Below are 25,624 nucleotides of genomic sequence, written 5' to 3'. Positions count from 1 at the left end.
AATGAAAAATTTCCCCATAATATAGAAGCACCCATAATATAGATATTACCTCTACTCAGTCAAAAATTTTATACACTGACTAATTATTATTACTAAGTGCATAGCTCTAAAAATGCCTTCTCAATTTTAGAAATAAATTTGCATTTTCCAGATTTAATAGTTTCAATGAATTGAATCAATGAAAAATCAAATCTGAAAGGAATTAGAGCCAAAATTTCGGTCCCTTAAAGATTCACCATAGCGGGGTTTGACTGTATTTAAGAATTAATTGTAAAGAGAAAAATGTGAAAAAAAGTTTTTAAAAATAATAATAATTAGAAAACGATAATTTAATGCATAAAAAAAACCCTCTGTGAAGACATACCGAAAAAGAAAAATCCTTGAAAACCACAAATTTATAATCAAAATCAATTCGGGTGATTGAAATTGAATCTAGTTGGCGATTTATGGCACCTCATGTTTCCTATTCGATCGATCGTTTTCACCGGAGGTTTTTCTCCTCTTTACAGATGATGTCATTTTTTGTTACGTCATCTAGGGGATACCCAATCAAAATCTCCCTTTGCCTATAACGAGCAGGCTGGATTGTTGATACACAAAGATTCCACGCTTCACCAACGGTTATTAAACAGAACCGTAATCTAGTATTACATAAACAGGCCATTATTAGGATTAATATTTGAATCAAATGCTGAAAGCTTAATAATTATTTTTAAATCTATATTGGGTACGATTCATTAATATAATTTATTACTAAGTAATATTAGCTGATAAAAATTTGAATAAATTTTTGTTACTTTATTTATGCTAAAATTATAAATTTTGGCAAGTACGAATTATTCTATATACATTTAACTAAATGTGAGCTAAAAATTTAAATGAAGAACAATAGAGTCATATTAATTAAAATAATACAAAAAGAAAGAAAATTTATATATTCCTTCTTTACATTTTCGAGAACTCCATTCCCAAGGCTTATTTATTTTATTTATTTACTTTATCTGTTTATTTATCATTGATTTATTACTTTATCTGTTTTCTATTTATTACAAACATTGAAAAAAAATGCAAAAATGAATCGTAAATCATCTTTGTTGAGAAAATTCATTACACTATGCAAGTTAAAAAAATAATTACAAAAATGACAATATTTTACTATGAAGTAACATAAATACGTGTATAAAAAAAACTTTACAGTTTGAATTGATTCTATAATTTTACAGAAAAAATTTAGATTAGAAAACATAATAAAGAATTATGAATTCTAAAGAGTTTCATTATAAGCTAGAATAATCGCATAATTTAATTTTAAATACGATTTAATGTTTTATAATGGTCACAATTATTTTTAATAAAAGTATGCGCAAAATTCATATTTAGTCTCGCAATCCCTTCGCAAAAATAGCTTTTTTTCTTTTATTTCCTTTCTCAATTGAGACATGAAAATATTTTCATGATCATAAAAAAAATAATCAATAAATAAATTATAATTGTAAACTAAGTACGGGCAAAGATTAAGTTTTAGTTTTAAGAAAATCAAACTTTCCATTAGATTTTAACTAATTCACGCGCATCAGTTTAATTTTCATAATTTGAATATAGAGACTGGCGAAATTTGGGATTGTTTGAAACAAAGAAGACAAGCGAAACGCTCCAAAATTTTAATAGTAACTAATTAAAAATGAGATCAAAATAGTGAAAAAATATTAGCCTCACCTCTTGAACATCATTTTGTTCTACTAAGGGTATTATTCTGAAAAATTATGATTCACAGAAATGAAGATTTGCAGAGAAGTTAACACAAAGGACGCAGTTTTCTCCTTTAAACACCGGTTTTTTGAGGGAACAGCAGCTGTTAGAAGCCACAATGCTTCCAATGAATGAGATAGGTTAGCCAAATATGGCGACGTTTCTGCAAATTTGGGGTGGATGTTTAACGCCAAATATTTTTTATTAAAACTGGGAAAGTATTATAATGTAATTGAGAGCGGTAAGCTTTTCAATTTTGACGTAGCTAAATATGCATTTTTAAGAAGATGGAAGAAATTCATCTTTAAGAACTAGTCCATTAATTAAGCATTTTGCGAAATGAAAGAATAAAATAAATTTCAGAATAAAAAGCTCATTTGTTTTTTTTATCGTCGATTGTTAAGAAAATTCTTCCATATTTTTTTTCTGATTTAACTGAATCGCTCAGAAAGTGAAAATAAAATATTTTTAGAAAAAAATTTCGTTTATATTTTTCCATTTGATTTTTTAAATAAATGAATTTTATTAAAAGCCTCTTTAATTCTTTTTTCCTTAAAAATGAACAAAAGCATTACAAAACCATAAAAAGAAGTGTAGTAAAAAATGACTGAGAAAACCATAACTGCATCGATTTTACAAATATTGTCTGGGTAATAACGACAAGAAAATTCCGAAATTCGTTTAAAAATAGCCAAAACTCTTAAAGACATAATAAAATATCCTTAGAATAGAAATATTTTCCTATCTTTTGAGCAAAAATTTTAATTTGAAATATTAATAGTTTTTTAAAGTTATGTGCGAAATACGTTATTTTAATTAGCACGTTATTATTAAATACGTACAGTACAAATACAAATACTTATATTAAGAGATATTTCTCTTAATATAAGTATTTATATTTGTAATGAGATGTAATTATCTTAAAAATTTGAAATAAATGTAGTAAGGAGAGGAATCAACATAATGAATAAATATGTGAATACACGAATATATATTTTTAAAAAAATTGACACAATAGTTAACTTGTTTTAATATGAAAAGAGACAGTGAAAATTGCCAACTTTCGCATTTATATGTATTTATTTACACATGGGAACATTCAGTATCATGTGCAATAGGAGAATTGAAACTCCGAGTTGCGTGAAGTTATTTTTGTATTAACGCGAGTATAGATGAAATAATTTATCTAAATTTTTTGTTTAACCCACTTTCGGCCAAAGGTGCATAAGCGCACTATTTCAATAAATATTCTTTATTCACAGTGTAATATATATTTTTAACTAATTTAATTTTTGTGCTACTCTTAAGGGTTCTGAAGACATCTATAAAATATTAGTAATTCAATTGGTATAAACACTTTCTGTTGAGTAATTTTCAAACTACGATAGTTTTTATTTTATTTTATTTATTTATTTATTTATTTTGTTAACTTGAAATGGTTCTTATTATTACCGTTGTTGAACAGCCTGGCGACCTAATTTAGGGCTTACGGCTATTATTGTTCAACTCAGTAGAGTTATAATATTGAACCCAATCCAGAAGACAAGAGAACTCCTGTATCACGCATTGGGAGAAAATTGCCTTCGCGAAGGACTTTTTGATGAAACTAACCCGCATTTGCGTTACATGGAGAGGAAAACCACGAAAACCTTTTACGATTGGACTAATGGCAAGGGGACTAGAACCCATGATCCGTCAACCACTGAGGATATTTTATGTCAGCACTGTGGTCGGTGCGAGCCGGGTGCGGAATTCGAATCAGCCAGCTATCGCTGGGATCGAACCCGGGTCATTTGATTGGGAGGTGAACGCTCTGTCCCCAGAGTCACTACGGTTCTTGAAATGATTTTTGATAAATTCTTTTTGAAAACGCATAATCATTGCACATGAGATTAATCATGTGTTTTTACCAGAATAGAGAAATTTTAGCCAGGTCAAAAAAAAAAAAAAAAAAAAAACGATTGGATTTTTTTAGTTTAAACCAACTTAAAAAAAAACCCGGGTAAAATCAAGAAATGCCAGCTTTCATTAGAACCAATTTTTTCCCAAAACTTTGAAAAAGAGTATAAAACTGTTAATTACTACATTGACATGATTGTATAGTAAGAAAAATGAGAAAAAAACAATGTTTTAAACAAAATATATTAATTATTTTGAATATATATACCACGTACAACTTCATAGAAAATGTTTCATTCACAAAAGATATATAGCCGCATAATTATTATGAGCAATTTATAATAGGATGAATTAGAACATGGAATGAAATAAGTATGGAACAAATCGGGTTAAAAATGCTTGGTTCTAAACCAACCTCGTAAAATCAACCTCGTAAACTTCAAAACGAAAGCAAATTTGAGTAGAAATATATCCGTAATAGTAAAGTTCATCTGTACAGTAAAAATTTAAACAAGAGCATACATAATATTATTTTTGATGTTACAAACCACTACAACCCTCTGTGCATAATTAAATATAATTATACCGATTTAAAAAATTTCTTTCACACTAAGAGTATATAATATGCACAGAAAAAATACTAATGATTCATTAAATTATCAATGAAAAAACATAGAATGAATGCTGTTTTATGTCCAAACAACTTTACATACACTACTGAAATTTTCAGCTTATCTTTTTCCTCTTTTTGAAATAATTTTTAAAAGGATTAGGATATTCAACAACTCAAAACTGCCTCATATATACATACCTACATATAATGATGCATGTAAATTCTTCACAACATTTCTGTATACCAAGTTTTATTTTAAGAAATTTAACTTCTGCAACTTAAAGATGTGAAAAAATATCTTTTAATACCACCATTTTATAACTTATAGTATTGATTGTTTTCATCAAATTAGCTATTAAACTTATAAAATATTCCATTTTGCTGAAATATTCGGCATGTGATGCAGAGCATCCGCGTATTTACATCAATGGAAGTATTAAATTGTTTACGTTTTGATATTTTAGTAACATTTTTCAGCATTTTAAAATTGACACTATACTGTAGGTTTACTTAAACTCAATTTTCTCTAAACTTTAAATTATTAAATGAAGTGAAACAGTAATTTATGAAGAAAGTTTCTACCACGGTATAACGTTCTCTAGAGAAATTTATTGCAAAGATACTCGCACAAATTTCACCGAGATAGTTTTTGATCGAATAGTTTTAAAATTTAATGCTTAGTCATGCAGATTAAGAGTTCTAACTTTTAAATATTGAAAATTCAGTAATGTTCAAAAGATCGCTGTAAATTAAATCCCGACGGATTTTGATGAGCTTAAGATATATTGCTCTCTATACTTAGAAAATAAATCATACCGAGCACGTGTTTCATACAGTTTTTAATACCTTAAACATTGACATCGAAGAGCAAAAAAATTAAATTTCAAACAGTTTTCAATAAAAAAATTTATTCAACTACACAGTAGACCTGTTGTGTTGTTGTTTCTAATGCCACTTGCCAATATCAACAAGCTTGCTATGAGTATCCAAGTGCATTTTTAAGGCATACGGTGAGTTTGAGCCACACACACGTCTCAGTCCGTTTTACATTCATACTCCATGCATTCATCCACAGATAGCAATTTTGACCTGAACCAGAGAACTATCTATCTCCAATTCAGTACCGCCAGATCTATTGATTTGTTATGGGAACTTGGAGGACTTTGTGACCCAGAGAAATTTAACGTCACCATATAATACACTGGGATTCTTCGGCCGGCGGGATTGAACTCACGCTCTCACGAAGACGAACCCAACGTCCTGTCAATCAGGCTATCCAAACCTCCCCTGTTAAAATTACATATTAAACGGCTCATTCTTTGATGAAACATTATTTTGAAGAAATTGTTTTGTCACAGACCTTAAACTGAAAATTCCAAAGTGAAAATTTCGTCATATTTTCGTAAATTATTTTAAACATTTTTATTTCTTCCAATGCAATAACCAAAATAACACAAAACCTAGTTACTTACAAGACTACTGCGTCAAATATGATGAAGTTTGGCAGCTAAAAAGTTTTAGTAAAAACAATTACCATACCCAGAGGTATACAAAATTTTTATCAGCCACAGGCGATTTGAAGGATTTAAGCATGTTATGGAATGGAAAATAGCGCAACAGTTTTTTTTTTTTTTTTTTTTTTTTTTTTTTTTTTTTTTTGCTTTCATGTTAAATTTTGAAACAATAAAAGAAATTAGCTAGGATTTTTTGGGCACCTTGGCAACCGGGATTTGTAAAACTAGCCATAATAAGTTTAGAAAAATTGAATGAATAACAAAGTTTGTTATTTAGGTTTTTTTTTCCTTTTTAAATTGTTATAAATTGTTGAAATAAAAAAAATTAATCAGAAACAAAGTAAAGGTTTTAACCTTTAATAAGGTTTTAACCCTTAATCCAAGAGTCATAATGACCTGAGTATACAATACAATTGGGTGGGTAGCAATTAAGGGCTAACTATAATTCAATGAAAATTATGATTAAGAAAGTAATAATATTTTATAGATAAATATAAAATACCCAGGTTTTTTTAGCTTGGGGCAAATATACTGGGTATTTACCACAGTTAATACCCAAAATTTATAAATACCTGAGTATTTATGAATTCCTAGGTATTCAAATACCCAGGAAAAAAAATTCAATGATCATGTTTTTCTTTTGAGTTTCACAAAATTATATATATTTAAGGTATAATTAAGTTTTGCTTACATTGTTAATAGTTAATTAGTTATTACTATTTAGTTATTAGAAGAAAAATTCATTCAACTGGAACATGTAAATTATTGTAATCATTGTATTTTTAGTTTTTATTTGAGACTGGCTATGGTTTAATCTGCCTGAAGTTCGCATTTCGATTCATAATTCCAAATATTTGTGGTTTCAAAACTAATTTCTAAACTACGAAATTTTGCAAGAAATATATTTTAAAAATGCAATATTTTTTCATCAGATTTTAAGTAGTTTATTTTAGAAAATTTATTGCACAAAACTTTTGCGTCATGTGAATAATATGTAAGCAAAATATCAAATATTTTAAACTTACTTTTTAAAAAAACTCATTTATTTTATATAAAATAGTTTTTTTTTTCTTCTTTTTTTTTTGTTAATTTAGATGCGAAATTTTCACTTTTAGTTATATCACTTATATTAAATTTATAGAATTAATATAAATAAACAAATTTAAGAAATTTTAAATTAAGTCTTTGTGCCTATTCAATTATTCTATTTCATCCAGTTTACACCATTGTCAAGGGGAAAAAATGATTTTTATTTCTTGGAAAGCGCTCAACCTTCACATAAATCACTTTAAACATAAAGTCTACTTTGCGACATTGCACAATGCAAACCTTTTTACGATACTTTTTCATGAGACAATGCAGCTCCTCTACTGGGTCTATTTATTTTTATTTTTATTTTTTAACTGATATATTTTAAGTCTTAATGTTCATTTTTGAAAAGTAAGAAAAGAAAGAGAAATAATATCACATCTTTAATGTGATATTATTTCCAGAACTAAAAGCAAGACAAAACATGGTTGCATGCTTTAAAAGGAGAAAAAAAAAGCCTGAATTTGGGAACAAAAGAAGAGGGGGGGGGAAGCCTGAAGGCAGGGAAAAATACCCATTTATAAACCTACCCGGCCAACATCTATAGATACACTACTAAACGTATCTTTTGTTCTAATATTTTAAGGAATAACATTAAAATATCCAACGGTTAATTTAAAAGTAAAACAAAAACTACAAACCAATAAAATATAAATTTTAGAAACGGATATAATGAAGAACAAAAAAATTCAAGATTTATTTGTTACGAACTGTTATTTTAGTTGAAAACGAAAGCAATTATTTCAAAAAAAAATTCGTTAATGTAATTAACTGACCTTTGCTTCAGCATCTTGAGCTTTTCTTTCGGCTCTTCCTACTTTATCACGTAAATCAGACAGCTGGAGAGAAGAAAAAAAAATATAATAAAAAAGTAAAATTTCAAACTTTCGCAAAAAGAAAGAGAAAAATAGAAAGAAGAGGGAAACATTTGAAACTAAAATACAAAACTACACATTCGAACTAACAAAATTAACATTTCGTTAATTCGAATTTTCGGTCACCTGAGCTAGCTTCTGAGCTATATCTCTGAGATTTAGTGCAGATCTAAGTATGAAGTCATGCAAAGCTAGCTCTCCTTGACAAACTGGAAAATTTCGGTTGTAACGAACTAGCTTAGAAGAGTGTCAAGCTAGAAATGTTGTATTCTTTTCCAATAGGTTTTATATGATAATTGCTAGGTTTTATATTATAATGCCGAGTAGAGTGAAATACGTTTGTTTTTACTTTAAGTAATTGGAATTTCAAAAAACAAAAAAGTTTGTCTTTATGCGCTGAAATGCTCTGCTATATTATTAAACAGAAATACTTTAGTTCGACAGAAGAGAATACCACAAGGTCATGGAGAACAATATTTCTTTAAAACTTCGATTTGATGCATTAGATGTCGTTGTTGTCGTCGACAAAGGGGGGACAATTATTCTTGTTTTTTTCTTCAATGGAGCCATCTATGGCCAAGAATTAGACTTTTGCCACACCCATACGTCACACCCGTTTATAGGGCGGACCCATTCATGCATTCATTAATTCATCCACAGATCGTAATTTTGACCTGAACCAGTACCCCCAGAGGTATTGATGTGTTATGGGAACACGGAGGACTTAGCGACTCGACAGATTTAACGCGCAATAGTCAACATTTACTTCACGGGGAGTCTTCGGCCTGCTGGATTCAAACTCCTGTTCTTACAAACGTGAGTCCAGCGCCATGCCAACCAGGCTATCCCGGCCATGCTAACCTTAGAGTTTCGGATGCAAAGAAAACAGAAAAGAACGAAATAAAGTCGAAAACTAACAAACGTAGACTGTTACGCTAGTGTTTACCTTTAATTTTAAATACAACTTTGGAAGAGAAGCTTGGAAAATATTCAACTCGAATTTTGAGCCTATTTCTAGAACTGCTAGGATTGTGGATGAATTTTATAATTTGAAATTTAACCCCGGCTAAAGAATCATTTAGATTATTTTGTTGTCGAGTTCGAAACAAGCACAATATTATTGAAGAAGTTGGATTTGAAATTCTCGATAGGTTTCTACGTTTTCATTTGATTAGAAATTTACCCGTAGAAAATGATGGAATAGTGCACGTTTAATATCGTTTGGATGATGATAATAAATTCACAGCAGAAGGAATTACTGAATCTGGCTGGATATCTTAAAGAAATAAAGATCACAAGTTCAGTGTCTCAGATAATGCTTATAATGTTGAATCTGAACAAGGTTTTTCAAGACAGAAACAAAAAATTATACCAAAACACAGAGGAGCTGTGTTGGACCCTAAATTTTGTAATTATTGCAAGAAGAAATATAGAACATAGACCGCCTTCAAAGAAGCAAGAAAATGCAAGCTTTCATCAAAAAATAAACAACCTACAATAAAACAGGATATATTTTATAGCTAAGCACCGATTGAAAATACATTTAAGGCGCGCCGGCCAGGTGGCCGAGCGGTTAGCGTGCCTGACTGCGAAGCCATAGGCTGCGGGTTCGAATCCTGCTCTGGGCATGGATGTTTCTCTCTCTCTCTCTTTGTGCTGTCCTCTGTTGTGTGTATGATGAGTGAATGTGGCCCACCCTATAAACGGGTTTGTGGCAGTGTGGCGTGGGCAATGTTGCTCGCCTCCGTGACTTTGGTTCACAGGTGCCCACTGGGTAACGCGAAATGAGCAACAATTCTAGCATAGTATAGGCAAAGATTCAAATTCAGTGCCTGCCATTGAAAAAAAAAACATTTAAGGCGTGTTGACACGATCTAGTACTTAGATCAAAGTAGGCGCGCGCATACAAATTACATCATTAAAGTAAATAAAACAAAAGCGGGAAACGCGAAATTGCAGAGAAAATGCTAAGAGGAAAAAACAGTTACACACTGTAGTTGAGAGTATAATATATCAAATGAATGATCTCGGCTCTGTAATTTTAAAATTCATTTTAATTTTAAAATTATTTAATGAAGCTTAAAAAATAAAATCATATTTAAGAATATACAAAGTCTTCAATTATTTAGTAAAAATAATACTTAAATAATACTTAATGTATAATATACAGTGTGTTTTGCAAAGACCGCTCTAAATATGTATTTTCAAAATACTTTTCAAAAATGCGAACAAAAAATGTGCACATTAATATTAGTATTTAGGTATGGAAAAAACAAATACAATAATTGAATTCTGACAAACTACAGTTAAAAAAGGCAGATGTAATAAACATTAAAACAAGTTTAATTGAATGATGAAAATTGGAGGTGTTTTTAATAATCGTTTATTCAAGTCCTGTTTGTTTTTTTCCTCGATCAAATTTGTCTTGTATATTTCCACTACCTTTCTTTTTGCACTGTGATTTGTCCAATTTCATAGTGATTTTGATTTTTTCCCCTTTGCTAAATATTAAATTGCAACGCCCAATGTGTAAGCTTTTTCATTTTTTTTTTTTTTCATTTCATCTCAAAAAACATATTAAGAGTAATCCTCACGAACCACCCTGTGTATATCCTTAATCCCATTTTGGAAATCGAATTCCATTATTGCCAAGATAAATTAAAATTTTAATTTATGCATTTTGTAAATATTGTTTTAATAGTAATGAGAAATAAAATACTAATTGAAGAAGTATGGTTTGCTCAAATCTCTCTCTTTTTTTTTGTCCCGCAGTGGACTGATCGTTAAGACACGGTTCCCAGCAGATCACCGAAGTCAAGCATCACTAGCTGCGGTCAGTGTGCGGGTGGGTGATCACTTGGATCAGTCTGCGTAGGGACCGAGGGTGTGCGGTATGGGTCCTCGTTAAACTGTACTACCGTAAAGTGCTCGACTTCGCGCGCAGGTCGTCGGGCTACCGAAGCGGGGGTGCCATCCCCTCCGCAGAGGATCAAAATTGTGATGTGTCTTCGGATCATCCTCCGGGATGTTTCCCAGACCGCCGCCAATAGCCCATTGTGCAGCTCTAGTGCGACGTAAATTAACAACAAACAAACAAAACTCTCTTTTTTCTTTCTTTTTAATATTTAAAGCAATAATTTACTTTGTGTATTTTGAGCATGGCTTAAATTTGTTTATTATTTTTTTCTAAATGATAGCTAATATGTAGACGTTTTAGTTTTAAGCGAGTAGTATAGACAATTATGAAACCCTGCTATTACTTTTAAACAATTAATTCCACTAAAATATCTTTGGAAATTAATGAGTTTTTTTTTTTATTTGATGTTGTTGTTGTTACTTTACGTCGCACTAGAGCTGCACAATGGGCTATTGGCGACGGTCTGGGAAACATCCCGGAGGATGATCCGAAGACATGCCATCACAATTTTGATCCTCTGCGGAAGGGATGGCACCCCCGCTTCGGTAGCCCGACGACCTGCGCGCGAAGTCGAGCACTTTACGGTAGCACAGTGTAACGAGGACCAATACCGCACACCCTCGGTCCCTACGCAGACTGATCCAAGTGGTCACCCACCCGCACACTGACCGTAGCCAGTGATGCTTGACTTCGGTGATCTGCTGGGAACCGTGTCTTAACGATCAGTCCACTGCGGGACTTTTTTTTTTTTTTTTTTTTTTTTTTGAAATGATTGTTAGAATCTAGAGTAAATTATTCGGGGAAGTTGTTGGTTATTAACAGAAAGTTTCGAACTATTTTTTTAAAGACGCTGATTGTTTAGTAAACGTTAATCGCTTCTTCTATAGAAATCACAAAGAAAGTATAAGGACACAATAACGTAACAGCATAAAAAAAGTTGAATTAATTATAAAAAAAATTTATTAAAACCCTTAGTATGTGTCTTTTTTTATCTTAATACTTTTAAATAATGTATAGATAACGTTGAAGATAGTTGACGACTCTCACTCAAATCATAGTATGCATGTGACCATTATTATTGTATTTTCTCCATTCGCTGCTATATCATACAGATGAAACGTAAGTTAAATAAACAGTTGCATTTTAATTGTTTTGATACAATAAGAAGGTATTAAATGTTCTCTATTATATAAAAAACTGTATTAACACTTTTACTGTCATCAATATTCTTCTCACCACAGAAATTTCCTAGACACACAGGCTCTTTCTATGAGTAAAAGAAATGTTAATTATTCTTTTATAAATCAAATCACTATTAAAAAAATAACAATAGCATTTTAAACCATATTTTTACCTATACATAAAGCTCTATTTGCAGGGACCGATCAATACAATTCGGTCCCAAGGCCCACCAAATTTTCTAGGCCCCTTACAAGACATTTTTGAAATTAAATTACTGAAGAGTAGTCCTAAAAATAAAAAAATTATCTATTGAACTGCATGATTCAAGAGAGACATTCTAAGAAATTTTGAAAGCAGAATTTATCTTTAAAAAATCAGAAAGCAGAATTTTGAAGATTATTTTTTTAAGAAAAAGTTTATGTATCTATAAATTAAAGCAAAATATAAAACAAAACAATGATATATCAAAATAAAAATGGTTAGGTAACCACAAACAATTGAAATCAACGATTTTTGCTAAAAGTCACTGATTACCTGAATTATTTTTTTATTGTAAGCTATAATTATTTTTTAATTAGTACTTAAACCAACACAAAGCTAGCCAACCTTTACTAATTTTTGAGGCCCTTTAAAAATTGTGGGACCTAGGCCCATGCCTATTGGGCCTAGGCTATAATCAGGCCCTGTCTATTTGTTGAAAATGAAGATGTAGTTGACGATGAAATGATGATTTGTTGTAATTCAATGTAATGCTGTAATTCAATGTGCCAATGACGATGAAGTGATTTGTAATTCAATAACGTTCTTACCAATAAAACTAAGAACTGGCGCTAATATGTTGCAAAAAAATGGATTTCAGTGGCGCCGACAAATAAATTTATTAAATAGTACATTTTTCAATAAATTTAGAATAAAGGTGGTCCCGATGAGAGGTTTCAGTGCGCAAAACTTAAAGAAATCAATATTTTTCTTCATGTAAAAGTCTATAAATAGTCTAGAAATAACTCCAATAAACCCTGTAGAAATCAAATGGCGACAGCCTTATTTTAAAGTTATTAAAAGAATATTTGTTTCTAGACATATCGTTTATTGAAACTTTCTATCAAGTTGACTAAAAATTTTTAGCTAATTCCATTGAAGGCCTATTTCTTTAAATTATTGAAAAGAGCTTTTTCTTATTTTAACTATTTCAATTTATAATTTAAAACCCGCTAGTTCGATGGATTACTGGCGGAGCCAGATTTAAGACAGGTGGCGATGAGAGATGTTAGAGAATAATGATGAAACAATTTTTGTATATATGCGTATACTTTATTTTAAAACAAGAATAAAAAATTTATGTAATAATTATTATTCAATTGCTTATTACTGTTAACAATTATATAAAATATTTTTTATCCTTCAATTCCACAATAATTGTGACTAAAATACGCTCAACAGACTGTTGTTTTTGAAAAAAAAAAGCATGAAATAAAGCACACTCTTCTCAAATACGCCATTTTTACATCAAATTGTACCTCAGTATGGTTTTCATATAGATAATGTTTTTGGATATACCATAATAGAACAACACAATATACAAAAATGCACGGAATAATGCGAAAGCCAAGTGGCTTCATGGTCTGTCCCAGAATTTTTTTTTTTTTCTTTTTTTTTTTTTTTTTGAAGTTTTACAAAATTATTTTTATTAATATTTAGAATAATATAAAAGCAAAAATAATTTATAATGCTAACAATAACTACGCTTTGTACAAACAAGCCTCTTAAGAAACATTATGACTCTGACAACTTTAATGAAATCACGATTTTTAGCGATTAATATACTATTGTTATAACTGTTTTGAGTTTGTAACAGCTATTCACGACTGCTAAGTTTTGCCAATTTTGCTCCTTTAAGTTAATTACGAAAATAGCGTAAAATCTCACTATTAAGAAAGCCACAGTTTTGAGAAAATGAAAAGAGTTTGCGATTTAATTTTTCAAAATTTAAAAAGTCACTTCAACGCTGAATATTTGTCTCATAAATAAAAGAAAATTATTTTTTATTTTAAAAGATTTTCATCTATCTTAAAAAAACTCGTCGGCGATTTCATAAAAAGTTTAATACTTTTTAAAAAATATTTATGGTATTTGTCCGTTTTTAAACACAGACAAAACTGCTTAAGGATAGCATATATACTTAAAAATTAAAACCCCTCTTAGAATTAAAGTTTAAATTCGAATAAAATATATATTAGGTGGCCCAGAAAGTAACGTCGTTCCGGTGCATTTGATATTTGTTTTGAAAATTGTATTTCTAATCAATAATGTATTCACCTTCGTTAGCAACAATCTTTCAATGCCGGATCGAAAATGAATCGAAATGGGTAAAAAAAAATGAATTGGTTTTTAAGACTAACGAATGTTTAATGCGCCGAAACGACATTACTTTCCGATCCCCCTAATATTTAAATTCGAATTTCGAATCTGTGGTTTTCGAAGGCGAAAAAAACTTCTTTAAACACCCTTAATGTTTTTTTACCAACCAGTGTTCATTCATTTATTTAAGTTGGAAGGAATGAACAATAAAAAAAAAAACAATTTTGTTCTGTCAACGATACATTCTCATCTTGTTAAAGAGGGGTCGGGAATTCTCGCAGCATCGTTTATTTTTAAAACAAACGACTGGTTATGATTAAAGTTAAAACATGTGAAAAGAACTTTCTGTTTCAGAGTGTTATTAGGTGATTAATCAAACGAAACACATGGAAGGTGAAAAACGCGAGGTCTCTAAAGAATTTCGACTTACTTCCGCTAATGGCAACTTCCGCAATTAACGCTAGTTTCCTTATTAATAAGTAAAGAAGATTCCATTTTAACAACTTGTTAACAGTAGCGTAGCCATTAACAAACACTTTAAAAAAGAGTGACGGCAAAAAAAAACAGCAATTTATTCGTTATTCCTTAATCAAATAATCTAACCATTAAATTATCTAACCAATCGAAATTTTTTTTCAGTTTTATAAAAGTTAAATAATTAAAACTTAAATATACATAGTTTAAAACATGTAAAACATAGTAAGGAGTATATGTTCTGATATGGAAGAGAGTACATGTTTTGATACAGTAAAATTGTTAGAAAAACAAACGTTTTGTAAGACAATTACAGCGGATTGGATTGGATTGGATTGAATGTAGGGTTTAGTGGCACAAAGTCCAAAAGAGGACATGCTGCGCCAAACAATACGGTAAAAACAGTTCATAAGACATGATGCGTGCAACACTTAGTTATTCGTATAATTATAACTGATAAAATTGTATAAGTTGATGAATAAAATCAGGTAAAAGGCATGAATAAAATCAGATAAAAGTGTGAATATCAAATAAAATACATGAAGTAAGTAAAGTGAATAAAATTGCAAATGTATTAAAACATTTATATACAGTTAAAAATACCAAGAGCACGTAAATACGCAAAAATGTTTGGATGATGAATATTATCTAACAAATCTTGCATGCATAAAATAGAACTTCCAAAATACGTTAACCGATACTGGTTAAAACATGGGCATGTTATTAAAATATGATGAATTGTGAGAGGAACGTTACAACCATGGCATTGAGGAGCGGGTTCTCCTAGCAACAAATGGAGGTGTGTCAACCGGGTATGACCAATTCGAAGACGGGTTAGTTTCACATCTGCTCTACGCAATCGAAGTACTGGGAAATGGTCCAAATCAGATTTGATGCTGTGGAGTTTATTAAAAACTTTGAGGTCCCATTGTTCTTGCCATAATGATTTTACAATTTTCCGAACATGTAGTTTCATGTCAGAGAAGGGTACGGACAATGTTAAAACAGATGTGGCAGATCGTGCAGCTGAGTCAGCTAGTTCATTACCTGGAATACCAACATGACTTGGTACCCAGCAAAATAAAATTTCAAATCCCTTCTTCTGAAGAGTAGTTAACAAATGAATAATGAAACATAAAATTGGATGAGTATCACAGTGAAACTTTTCTAATTGGCTCAAAACGCTCATACTATCGGAATATATACAATACTTCCGAGTAGAGCGTGTAGAAATTAGTCGTAATGCTAATAAAATAGCAACAGCTTCAGCAGTGAAAACGGAGCATATATCAGGAATTCGGTAGCTGTTTGTGACGTCAGCAATGATGACACCACAGCCAACATATCCAGGAGATTTTGAGCCATCAGTATATATCGGAACATAATGAGAAAACTGATGACGATGAGAACGGAAAAGTTGTTGAAATATGGTTGGTGATACAAGAGATTTCTTAGACACCTCAAATAGAGAATAAAAATGATATGGTGAAACAGTCCATGGTGAGATAAGTACGTGGTCAACTGATTGTGATGGTGAATCTAAAATAGCAAATGTTTGAATGTGCGATCGCATGCGAGCTATAAAAGGACGTACATAAGAAGGTCGAGCATCATATAGGCGCATTAAACTTATTGGAGTAGCCTCATGCTGTAAGGGGTGTGAGGCTGAAGACATGATACGGTAGTAGTGCGTCAATGACAATTGCATTCTACGTAGATCCAGTGGCAGTTCATCACAAACAGCATACAAGCTTTCCACGGGTGAAGTGCGAAATGCACCGCTACAAATGCGTAATGCAGTGTGATGCACCGTATCAAGGCGTTTTAATTGCGAAGCAGAAGCAGTACCATAAACTGTGCATGCATAGTCAATGCGCGACAGTATAAGTGCTTGGTAAATTCGCAATAGCGCGGTGCGGTCAGCACCCCAAAACGTGTTGGAAAGCACCCGTAACATATTTAAGGATCTTTCGCATCTTTTCCGCAATTGTTTTATGTGAGGCAGAAAAGTAAGCTTATGATCAAAAACAACTCCAAGAAATTTTGTTTCAATTACGATGGGTATAGCAATGTTATGAATATGAATAACAGGATCATTGTGAAGCCGACGTTGCCGACAGAAATGTACACATGAGCTTTTGGAAGGTGATAGGGTATGACCATTCTCATGACACCATTTTACTATTTTATTGACAGCAAGTTGTAACTGACGTTCGATTACTCTCATGTCAGATCCTGAGCATGAGACGTTGAGGTCGTCAACATAAAGTGATCCAAAAACTGTAGGAGGTAGAATGTTTAAAATGGAAGAAACATGAACTATAAAAAGTATAACACTCAGAACACAACCTTGTGGAACACCTTCAGATTGGATGTAGAGATCAGAAAGTGTATGACCCAGTTTGACATGAAAATATCTCTGACTCAAAAAGTTTTTGATAAAAATTGGTAGGTGACCACGGAGGCCTATATCAAACAATGCCTTCAGAATGCCGTATCTCCATGTCCGATCGTACGCCTTCTCAATATCAAAGAAGATAGAGATAAAATGGTTACGTCGGACAAGAGCATTACGAATACGTGATTCTAAAGCAACAATGTTATCCATAGTCGACCTGCCCTTTCGAAAACCACTTTGATAGTCGGGGATAAGTTTTTTCTTCTCCAGAAAGTAAACCAAGCGAGAGTTGACCATACGTTCGAATACCTTGCTGAAGCAGCTAGTCAGCGCTATCGGGCGGTAGTTAATTGGTTCCGTCGGATCCTTACCTGGCTTTAAAATTGGTATTACAAGAGCCAGCCGCCAACTAGATGGGTATATCTGCTCCGTCCATAATCTGTTAAAAAGTAACAGGATATTCTGCAAAGATGCAGAAGTCAAATGGCGAAGCATGTGATATGATACACCATCAAGGCCGGGGCTCGTATTGGGTGCTTTTGACAACGCTCGCTGCAATTCATGAAACGTGAATTTACAATTATATTGAAACTGCCGTCGAGTCGTAAACTGCAGCGTCTGGGCTTCAACTCTATGCTTGTGAGCTTGAAAAGCTGAGCTGTAACTGTCAATGCTAGATACGGCAGCGAATGTTTCACCCAAGATGTTACTCACATCTACAGGGTCAGAGTGCGTGATACCGTTTATATCAAATACCGGAAGATGGAATTCACGGTAGATACCATTCGCTTTCTTGACCCTCGACCAGACTTGTCTGGGAGATGTTGTAGATGTGATGGATGAAACATAGCGTGACCAAGATTCTCTCTGGCTTTGGCGCCGAATCCTGCGTGCAATCGCTTTAGCTCGTTTAAAATTTACAAGATGGTCCGTTGTAGGATACCGACGGAAGATGTTCCATAGCCTCTGTTTCTCTTTGTGAGCTGCGGAGCATTCAGCAGTCCACCATGGCTTGCGATGCCGGGGACGAGAAGTTGATGTTTTTGGTATGCTACTTTGTGCAGCATTGATGATCACAGAAGTCACCGTTTCAACAGCAGCTTCAAGATTTTCATCTGATATCATATCTTCTGTAATGTCAGCAAGCTGTGCGAAAAGTCTCCAATCAGCACGATGGTAAATAAATGTAGAGGGTCTTGTAGTGGTAGAAGCAGTAGATGTATATGAAACAATGATTGGGAAATGATCGCTATTATGAAGATCATTATCAACCGAAAATTCTGAAAAGGGTAAAAGCGCAGGTGAACATAAAGCAAGATCAATGCAATGAAAAGTTCGCGTTGGTTCATGAAAGTGAGTGTCTTCACCTTGATTCAGTAGACATAGATTATGGTCATGGATGAGCATTTCAACTTGATGCCCTCTAGTATTTGTGTCGGAACTACCCCATAGTTCATTGTGACCATTAAAGTCCCCAAGCAAAATGAAAGGTGTAGGCAGCTGATGAATTAATGAGTTTAAATCATGTTGTGAAACTAAAGCATGTGGAGGTATATAAATTGAACAGACTGTAATCGTAATGTTTATATGAATCTTAACTGCAATAGCCTGTAATGACGTTGACAATGAAAGACGAATTGATGGAAAACTTGTTGATGTTAAAATCGCGACACCACCATTAGGTCTACTACCGGCGTCATGGTCGTTTCGGTAACATGCATAATTATGAACATTAAAATTATCAGAGGATGTTAAATGAGTTTCTTGGATTGAAAAACATGATGGCTGATATTTAAAAATTATATCTCTGATGTCTGAGATTTTATTTCGCACACTGCGACAATTCCAAGAGATAATGGAACTTGCCATTATCTTTTGGATTTAAATTTTGATTTAGACGTGACATCCATCGGTGGGTCGTCGAAAACCGATTCGTCATCCGATGGATGTAGTGTTATTTCTGTGTCCATCTTCTGCAAGATATCTGAAGTGGACTTTTTAGCGATTTGTATGAATTTTGGGTCTTTATTCTTTTTAGGAATACCTGGTTTTAGGCTAGGTGGCAACTTTATATTCGGACGCTGCTTTAAAGCAGGACGAGGCTTTTCTGGGGATGTCATTCGAGATGTTTTTGGAGGTGGAGATTTGGATACAGATCTGTGAGAAGTAGATGGTCCGGTAAAATTAAATTTTGGATTTTGTTTAGTTTGTTGTGGGGTAGATGATATTGAGGACTCTGTCTGCGTACTTACTGTGCGATATGAAGTTTTAGCTGCTGCTGAGTAGGACAAACCCGGACGGGGAGTGCGGGCCGTAACTATTCTGCGGGCTTCGTTGAATGTTAAGTTTTGTAATACTTTAATTGACTGGATTTCCTTTTCTTGTGACCATTTCGGACAACTTCTGGCGTAAGCTGCGTGATCACCCTTGCAGTTGACGCAAAGAGGTGGCAGCTCGCAAGAAGTGTCTTCATGCTCTGTACTAGAGCAACGGGCACACACCGGTCGACCTCGGCAAGATGTTTTTGAATGCCCAAACCTTTGACATTGGTAACAACGTAAAGGATTTGGGATATAAGGCCGAACCGGGCAGTTAATCCAAGCCATTTTAATTTCAGTCGGTAATTTAGCAGACGCAAAAGTGAGGATAAGGTGCTTCGTAGGGATGAGTTTACCATCCCTGCGAATCTTAATCCTTCTAACAGATGTAACGTTTTGAGATTGAAGGTTATCTAATATCATGTCTTCTGTGTCATTTATAAATTCTGTTTCTGATATGACGCCACGAGAGGTGTTTAAAGATCTATGAGGTGTTACTGTTATATTAAATGAACACATGGTGGTGCATGTTGACAGAATAGTTGCCTGTTTTGCAGAGGAGACTTCAACTAAGAGGTCACCAGAGCGTAGCTTTTTTACTGAGGCAACTTCTCCCAGAATGGAAAGAAGCGCCTTATGTATCAGAAATGGAGATACGTGGGTAAATGAGGTATTAGGTACGTTTGGGTTTGTCAGATTCATCAAAAAGTAACGAGCGTATTCACATGGTGCTAAGAATGTTCCGCTGTTTTTGCATTGGTGTGCGGAACTCAACACCGTACTATCTTCAGCCATAGAAAATAAAAACAGTTCTACTACCAGCGGCATCACCCACCACGGAGTCCTACAAAGGGGATGCAAGTAATATAATTCGTTACCTGACACCGATGCTAACCAATAGCTATACGTCCGCGAGTCACCCCTGAAGCAGCCTCCACCCTTAACGAGGTGCCTAGTAAGTGACCCCGGACTTGACCCTAGTCAACAGTTGACGGTCGTGACTAGCCGGTTGATGCATACAGGCCAATATGCACCTCCCGTTTACCTGAAGCAAGGGCCAAAGCAGTGTATTGGGGTACCAGGATGCCCCTCAACTGCCAGGATCCCCTTTTCCAGGGACACGGGTCTCCACGCACGGCGAACACGTGGGTGGTCTCTTCCCATCTGGGTCCGATACAACAGGGTGGTAATCGAACACAAATAAAAAGCCCTTACCAGTGAATTCGGCAACCACGACAAGGGGGAAGAGAAAGGAGAAAGTAGGAGAAAAGGGAGAAGAAACGGAAGGGAGGACAGATCACTAGGGTACCCCGGGGCGTGACTCCCTGTATTTACCTAAAGAAGGTAAACCCCCTCAGGGGGACAATTACAGCGGAGAATCCAAATTAATTGAACTAAATTTAGAAACTAGGGCAGAATCGGTTATACGGCACCAAACGACATAATTATCCAGTCTTCTCAAATACAATACATGTTCTGCTAAAAGGAGACAACCCTCTGAAAATTGAACTAAAATTTAAGATGTTTTAGAAGTTGTGGTTTACGCTGCAGTTAAGTTCAATTAAGATGTTTACGTTGCAAAATTTGGAAGTTAAAGAAAGTTATATAATTCAGAAAAAAAAATAGAATATATAGTCATGATTCGAATTTTAATTTTTTTAGTCTGAACAAGCCAGAGGTATTTCAAATACGGATAAGCACTATCGTAAACACAATAAGGATTTTATTTTGGATAGTAATTCCGCCGAGCTCTGTACACATTTAAAAACTAAATAAGCTACATTGTAAACAAAACAAAAATTGCTGGTGTAGGGAGCTAGTGTATTTTCCCTGTAAATCCAATATTACTTATAAAAATTTATGAAAGGGAAATATATATATATATATATATATATATATATATATATATATATATATATATATATATATATATATATATATATATATATATATATATATATATATATATATATATATATATGAGAGTAAAGAACCACTCTATTGTTCGAATCTGGGGTTCAGGTCCATTGTTCGAACCTATACAGAGTCGCCACGCAATGAGGATGGTTTTAAAATCAAATCAAATATGTTAGAAAACCGGCCTTGTTGAGAAGAAAGCTGCCAGGGTCCTCTATTGACAATAACTACTTACTACTTGTCCCGCATAATTAACTGCCGAAGTTAAAGATTACTGAAAAGTAATTTTACAGTAATGTTGACCTCAGACCTTTCCTGAATTTTTTACAGTAAGCTTTATGAATCGTCTATTTTGGATAACATTCTTCTGCTGGCAACTCAGGTATAGACACCGATTCACTTTATAAGTTTCCTGGATTTTTAGCAGGTGTGCATTTCAATTTAAATATTTCGAAAGTATTCTTTTGTCGATAGCTCAGATTTGGGAGCACAAAAATATAAATAAAAAAAAAAGTACTAGAAACAGCAAATAGATTTGTTAAAATTTTCAGGAACTATAACGGTACTAAACAGAAAAGTCACAACGATTTAGATTCACCTCAAAAGTTTTCCGGATTTTTTTAAGGTGCGCATTTCAATTTAAATATTTCGAAAGTATTCGCTAGTTGATAGCTCAATTTTGGGCAAAAAAAATTATATATTATTAAAGAACATGAGCCGTGATGGCTCGAGGGATAGAGCGTTTGCCTTCCAATGAGGCGAACCGGGTTCGAATCCCGGCGATGGCTGGTCGATACGAATCCGCATCTGGCTTGCACCGACAACAGTGCTGACGTAAAATATCCTCAGTTGTAGACGGATCATGGGTTAGAGCCCCTTTTCCATCAGGCTAACCGTGGGAGGTTCTTGTGGTCTTCTGCTCCATATTACGCAAATGCGGGTTAGTTCCACCAAAAAAAAAATCCTCCACGAAGGCAAATTTCTCTCAATACTTGATCCAGGAGTTCCCTTGTCTCCTGGATTGAGTTCAAAATTACAAAGCTACGGCGTTGAACATTAGTAGTAGTAAGCCCAAAAACTTGGGTCAGCTGGTCAACGACGGTTATAAATAAATATAAATAAAATAAAGAACACGCTAGAGAGCGTAAACAATATATCGTTTAAAATTTTCAGGAACTAAAACGAAACCAAATCGAGACGCAACCAAATTTTCACTATTTACTATTAAGCCGGAAGTTAACAAGCACCAAATGTATTCATCTTGTAATAATTTGTACAATAGCATGTTTCCGAGTGTGCAACTTTAAATTTTAATTATCTCCATCTAGGACAAAGCTTTTTGAAATTAGAGCATTAGAAGAACAGATTTATAATGAGATAATGACTTACGAGTGTGACACAGGCTAAAATGTTTCGTGCAACAATCGTTTGAAAACTATTTAAAAAGGCTTTGCAAACTAATTATCATAATCTCGTATCTACGATAAATACAGGCAATTGCATTGGAGATGGTATATATTTGAAATTTTATTAGTAATGTATAACTTTCACATAAAATGAATTTTTGAATGGAATAACTATGCCATATCGAAAATTACAGCAGAACCGTGGTTGTCGATTTAATTAATTAAAAAAAAAATCGATTTTCATCTATTTAACACTAAACATACCAACACTTAATATAAAGGGGAGAGTCGGGTAGCCCCGCTCACTTAAGGAGTATTGCTTATATTTCTGTATAATATTGAGTAATAATCAATATTTTTGTATGTTTCTATTGTTTGACCACATAATTAAATAATGCAAAGAGAATAAACCAAAAAAAGAATAGTTTAACTTAAAAAAATAGAAATTTAAAAAAACATGTTTTTCAACTCTTTTCAAAATGCGTCGGGTAGCCCCGCCCAGTTACAAAAATTATGTTTTTTGGCTGTTTTTTCAGGAGTAAATGAAAGTGACCAATGTATTGACAATAGATAAACCTCATTTATCATTTTTATCAAAAAATTATTTTATTTATTACATATTTATGTACTTTTAGTGAATTCTATCACTTAATAATCATTTAATAACAACAATATTTGCTGTTAAAAATGCATATAACATTCAAATTTGAAGCAATAAAATAATAATCTTTGCAACCGTACATTTATCAACGAAATAAAATTGGGCGGTGATACCTGACATTCATGTGAGCGGGGCTACCCGAAATTCATTTTTTTTGTAAATTTGTAATTACTCGAACAATTTTTCAAAAATAAACTTCTTTCTTCGTGCAAATTAAACCTAAGACTACATACTTTAATGCTGTATGTATAGAAAAAATTATTTTATAAGTATTAAAATGAAGTTTAAACGAAACATTCAACCAATTTTTCTTAACTTCATGAATACTGTATTCAACATATTTTCAAAACTATTGTTTACCATGTTAACAGCTGCATAAATGCTTGAAACTTTGAAAATAATCTCTTTTTAATATAACAATTAATGTCCGATGGCACATTGACTTGAGAAAATATTCTATACATATAAAATTGACGTTGGGCGGGGGTACCAGCTGGGCGGAGCTACCCGACTCTTATCTACCTATTTCTACCATAGCCGGTCAAATGATCGGACTTTGTTTCTTGATTGAATGTATGAAATGTGGATATTAGGAAGGGGAAAAAAAACTTCATTATAATCAAACAAAATTGTATATTGCCAATTTTTATGTATTGCAAACACAAAGAATAAAAAAAATTATTTCCATTTTACATTATTTTCCACAAACATATTTCTTCTACTTATTATTATTTCTATTATTCTTATAATTGTAAGAATTAAAATTGTCACTTTTTCTTACACAAAAATGCTAATTTAAAATTTTAGGTACTTTCTTAAAAATTTGAATTCACAGTTATTCTGATTGAACTAACTGCGCAACAGTTTTAGCAGAAATGAGCAACTAATCGAATGCAATACGTTGAACAAGCATTACATCGTAATTTATGATCCAATAACCTTATAAAGCAATAAATTGTTCTCCCGGTCAAATGAACTGTTGTGATAGAAATAGGCATACGGCAAGTAGGACTGGGCTATAAATCGATGTATCGAGACATATCGATTTAACGCATATATCGGCAAGACGATACAGCGACTTTCATTCAAGGCGATGCATCAGAAATCTGATTTAAGCCGTCGAGTAAAGGCAACGAGCGCAAAACGATATAGCGATATAAGACGCGCAAGGATATAAGATAACGATATAGCGATATAAGACTCTTCTCTTACGTTCCGATGTCGACTCGCGCTGTGGAAGACGATGTTCGTTTCGTTATGTTGAAATGGCCTTGATAGATGAGCTGTAGAATCAGAGTTTTGAGAACACATATCGTTATATCGGATGTTCCTTTTCGCACCTTATAGCTTTATTTTCTTTGTCGCGACTTTTCTTGTAGATTATTTCAGTGGGACTAACTTCGTGATCGCCGATGTTACTTTGTTCTGAAGGCAATCTATTATTGAAAAGAATATATAAAAAAGAGTTTCTTCATTAATTAGATAAGTTTTTTTTTAAAAAAAAACTTCTTTTTATTTTATGTGAAAATTATCGGCAATCTAATTTAAGTGCCCATAAAGAATTGAATTTGTTAGGTTATTTTTTTACTTTCTTTTAATTCATTAAAAACTTTTTGGATGATACTTCTAATAATTTAATGAGTTTTTATTACTGATTTTAAATTTATAAATCTTGTTGATCTTATTTTTAGAAATAAAGTTAAAACAAAATTTATTTTTGTCATTTGGATTTGGACATAAGTCAATCAACTTTGTTTATACAAACAAATTTGAAAGGTTTGCGTATTTTATTCATTTTTTAAAATCATTTAGCACTTCGTTTTATTAGAGAGTATAATAATTTTTTTTAAAAAATATTCTTTTCACATTATTTGTTAATTAGCTAAATATATTATCGAACATCACAATTTTTTTAGTTTTAAGAAATTAAATCTTACTTTGTTTATCGTTCATAATTCGGTCATTATTTAATTTAATTTAATTATTTATCTGAAATGATAAGGTCCCGCAGTGAACTGATCGTTAAGACACGGTTCCCTGCAAATCACCGAAGTCAAGCATCACTGGCTGCGGTCAGTGTGCGGGTGAGTGACCACTTAGATCAGTCTGCGTAGGGACCAAGGGTGTGCAGTATTGGTCCTCGTTAAACTGTTCTACCGTAAAGTGCTCGACTTCGCGTGCAGGTCGTCGAGCTACAGTGTTAGAAATTTCTCGGAAAAGATGGTTAAATAACAATTTATTTCATTGTTATTTC

General features: G+C 32.8%; 2 protein-coding genes across 6 annotated transcripts in view; both read right to left on the bottom strand.

Annotated features, from left to right (window-relative positions):
• LOC107446025 (uncharacterized protein CG43867) overlaps positions 1 to 25,624 on the bottom strand; it is a 229,731-nt gene that overhangs the window by 80,561 nt on the left and 123,546 nt on the right. For 2 of the 5 annotated variants that reach the window (XM_071188136.2, XM_071188135.2), the window contains exon 3: positions 7,641 to 7,703. The exons of 2 other annotated variants lie outside the window; for them this stretch is intronic. In XM_071188136.2, the coding sequence (XP_071044237.2) occupies positions 7,641 to 7,703 (63 nt within the window). Of the gene's footprint in view, positions 1 to 1,716; positions 1,893 to 7,640; positions 7,704 to 25,624 lie in introns of those variants that run through there. One more of the 5 variants, XM_043051765.3, reaches the window with a different exon arrangement.
• Positions 18,937 to 20,235, bottom strand: LOC122271964 (uncharacterized). Its single transcript, XM_043054799.2, has one exon. It carries the CDS (start codon positions 20,212 to 20,214, stop codon positions 18,937 to 18,939), a length of 1,278 nt encoding a protein of 425 aa, XP_042910733.2. The 5' UTR covers positions 20,215 to 20,235.

The sequence above is a fragment of the Parasteatoda tepidariorum genome, chromosome 12, assembly GCF_982258835.1.
Source record: "Parasteatoda tepidariorum strain Cologne lab strain chromosome 12, Ptep-v5.0, whole genome shotgun sequence".
Lineage (NCBI taxonomy): Eukaryota > Metazoa > Arthropoda > Arachnida > Araneae > Theridiidae > Parasteatoda > Parasteatoda tepidariorum.
The sequence above is the reverse complement of the archived record's forward strand: the minus strand, read 5'-3'. Positions and strand labels throughout refer to the sequence as shown.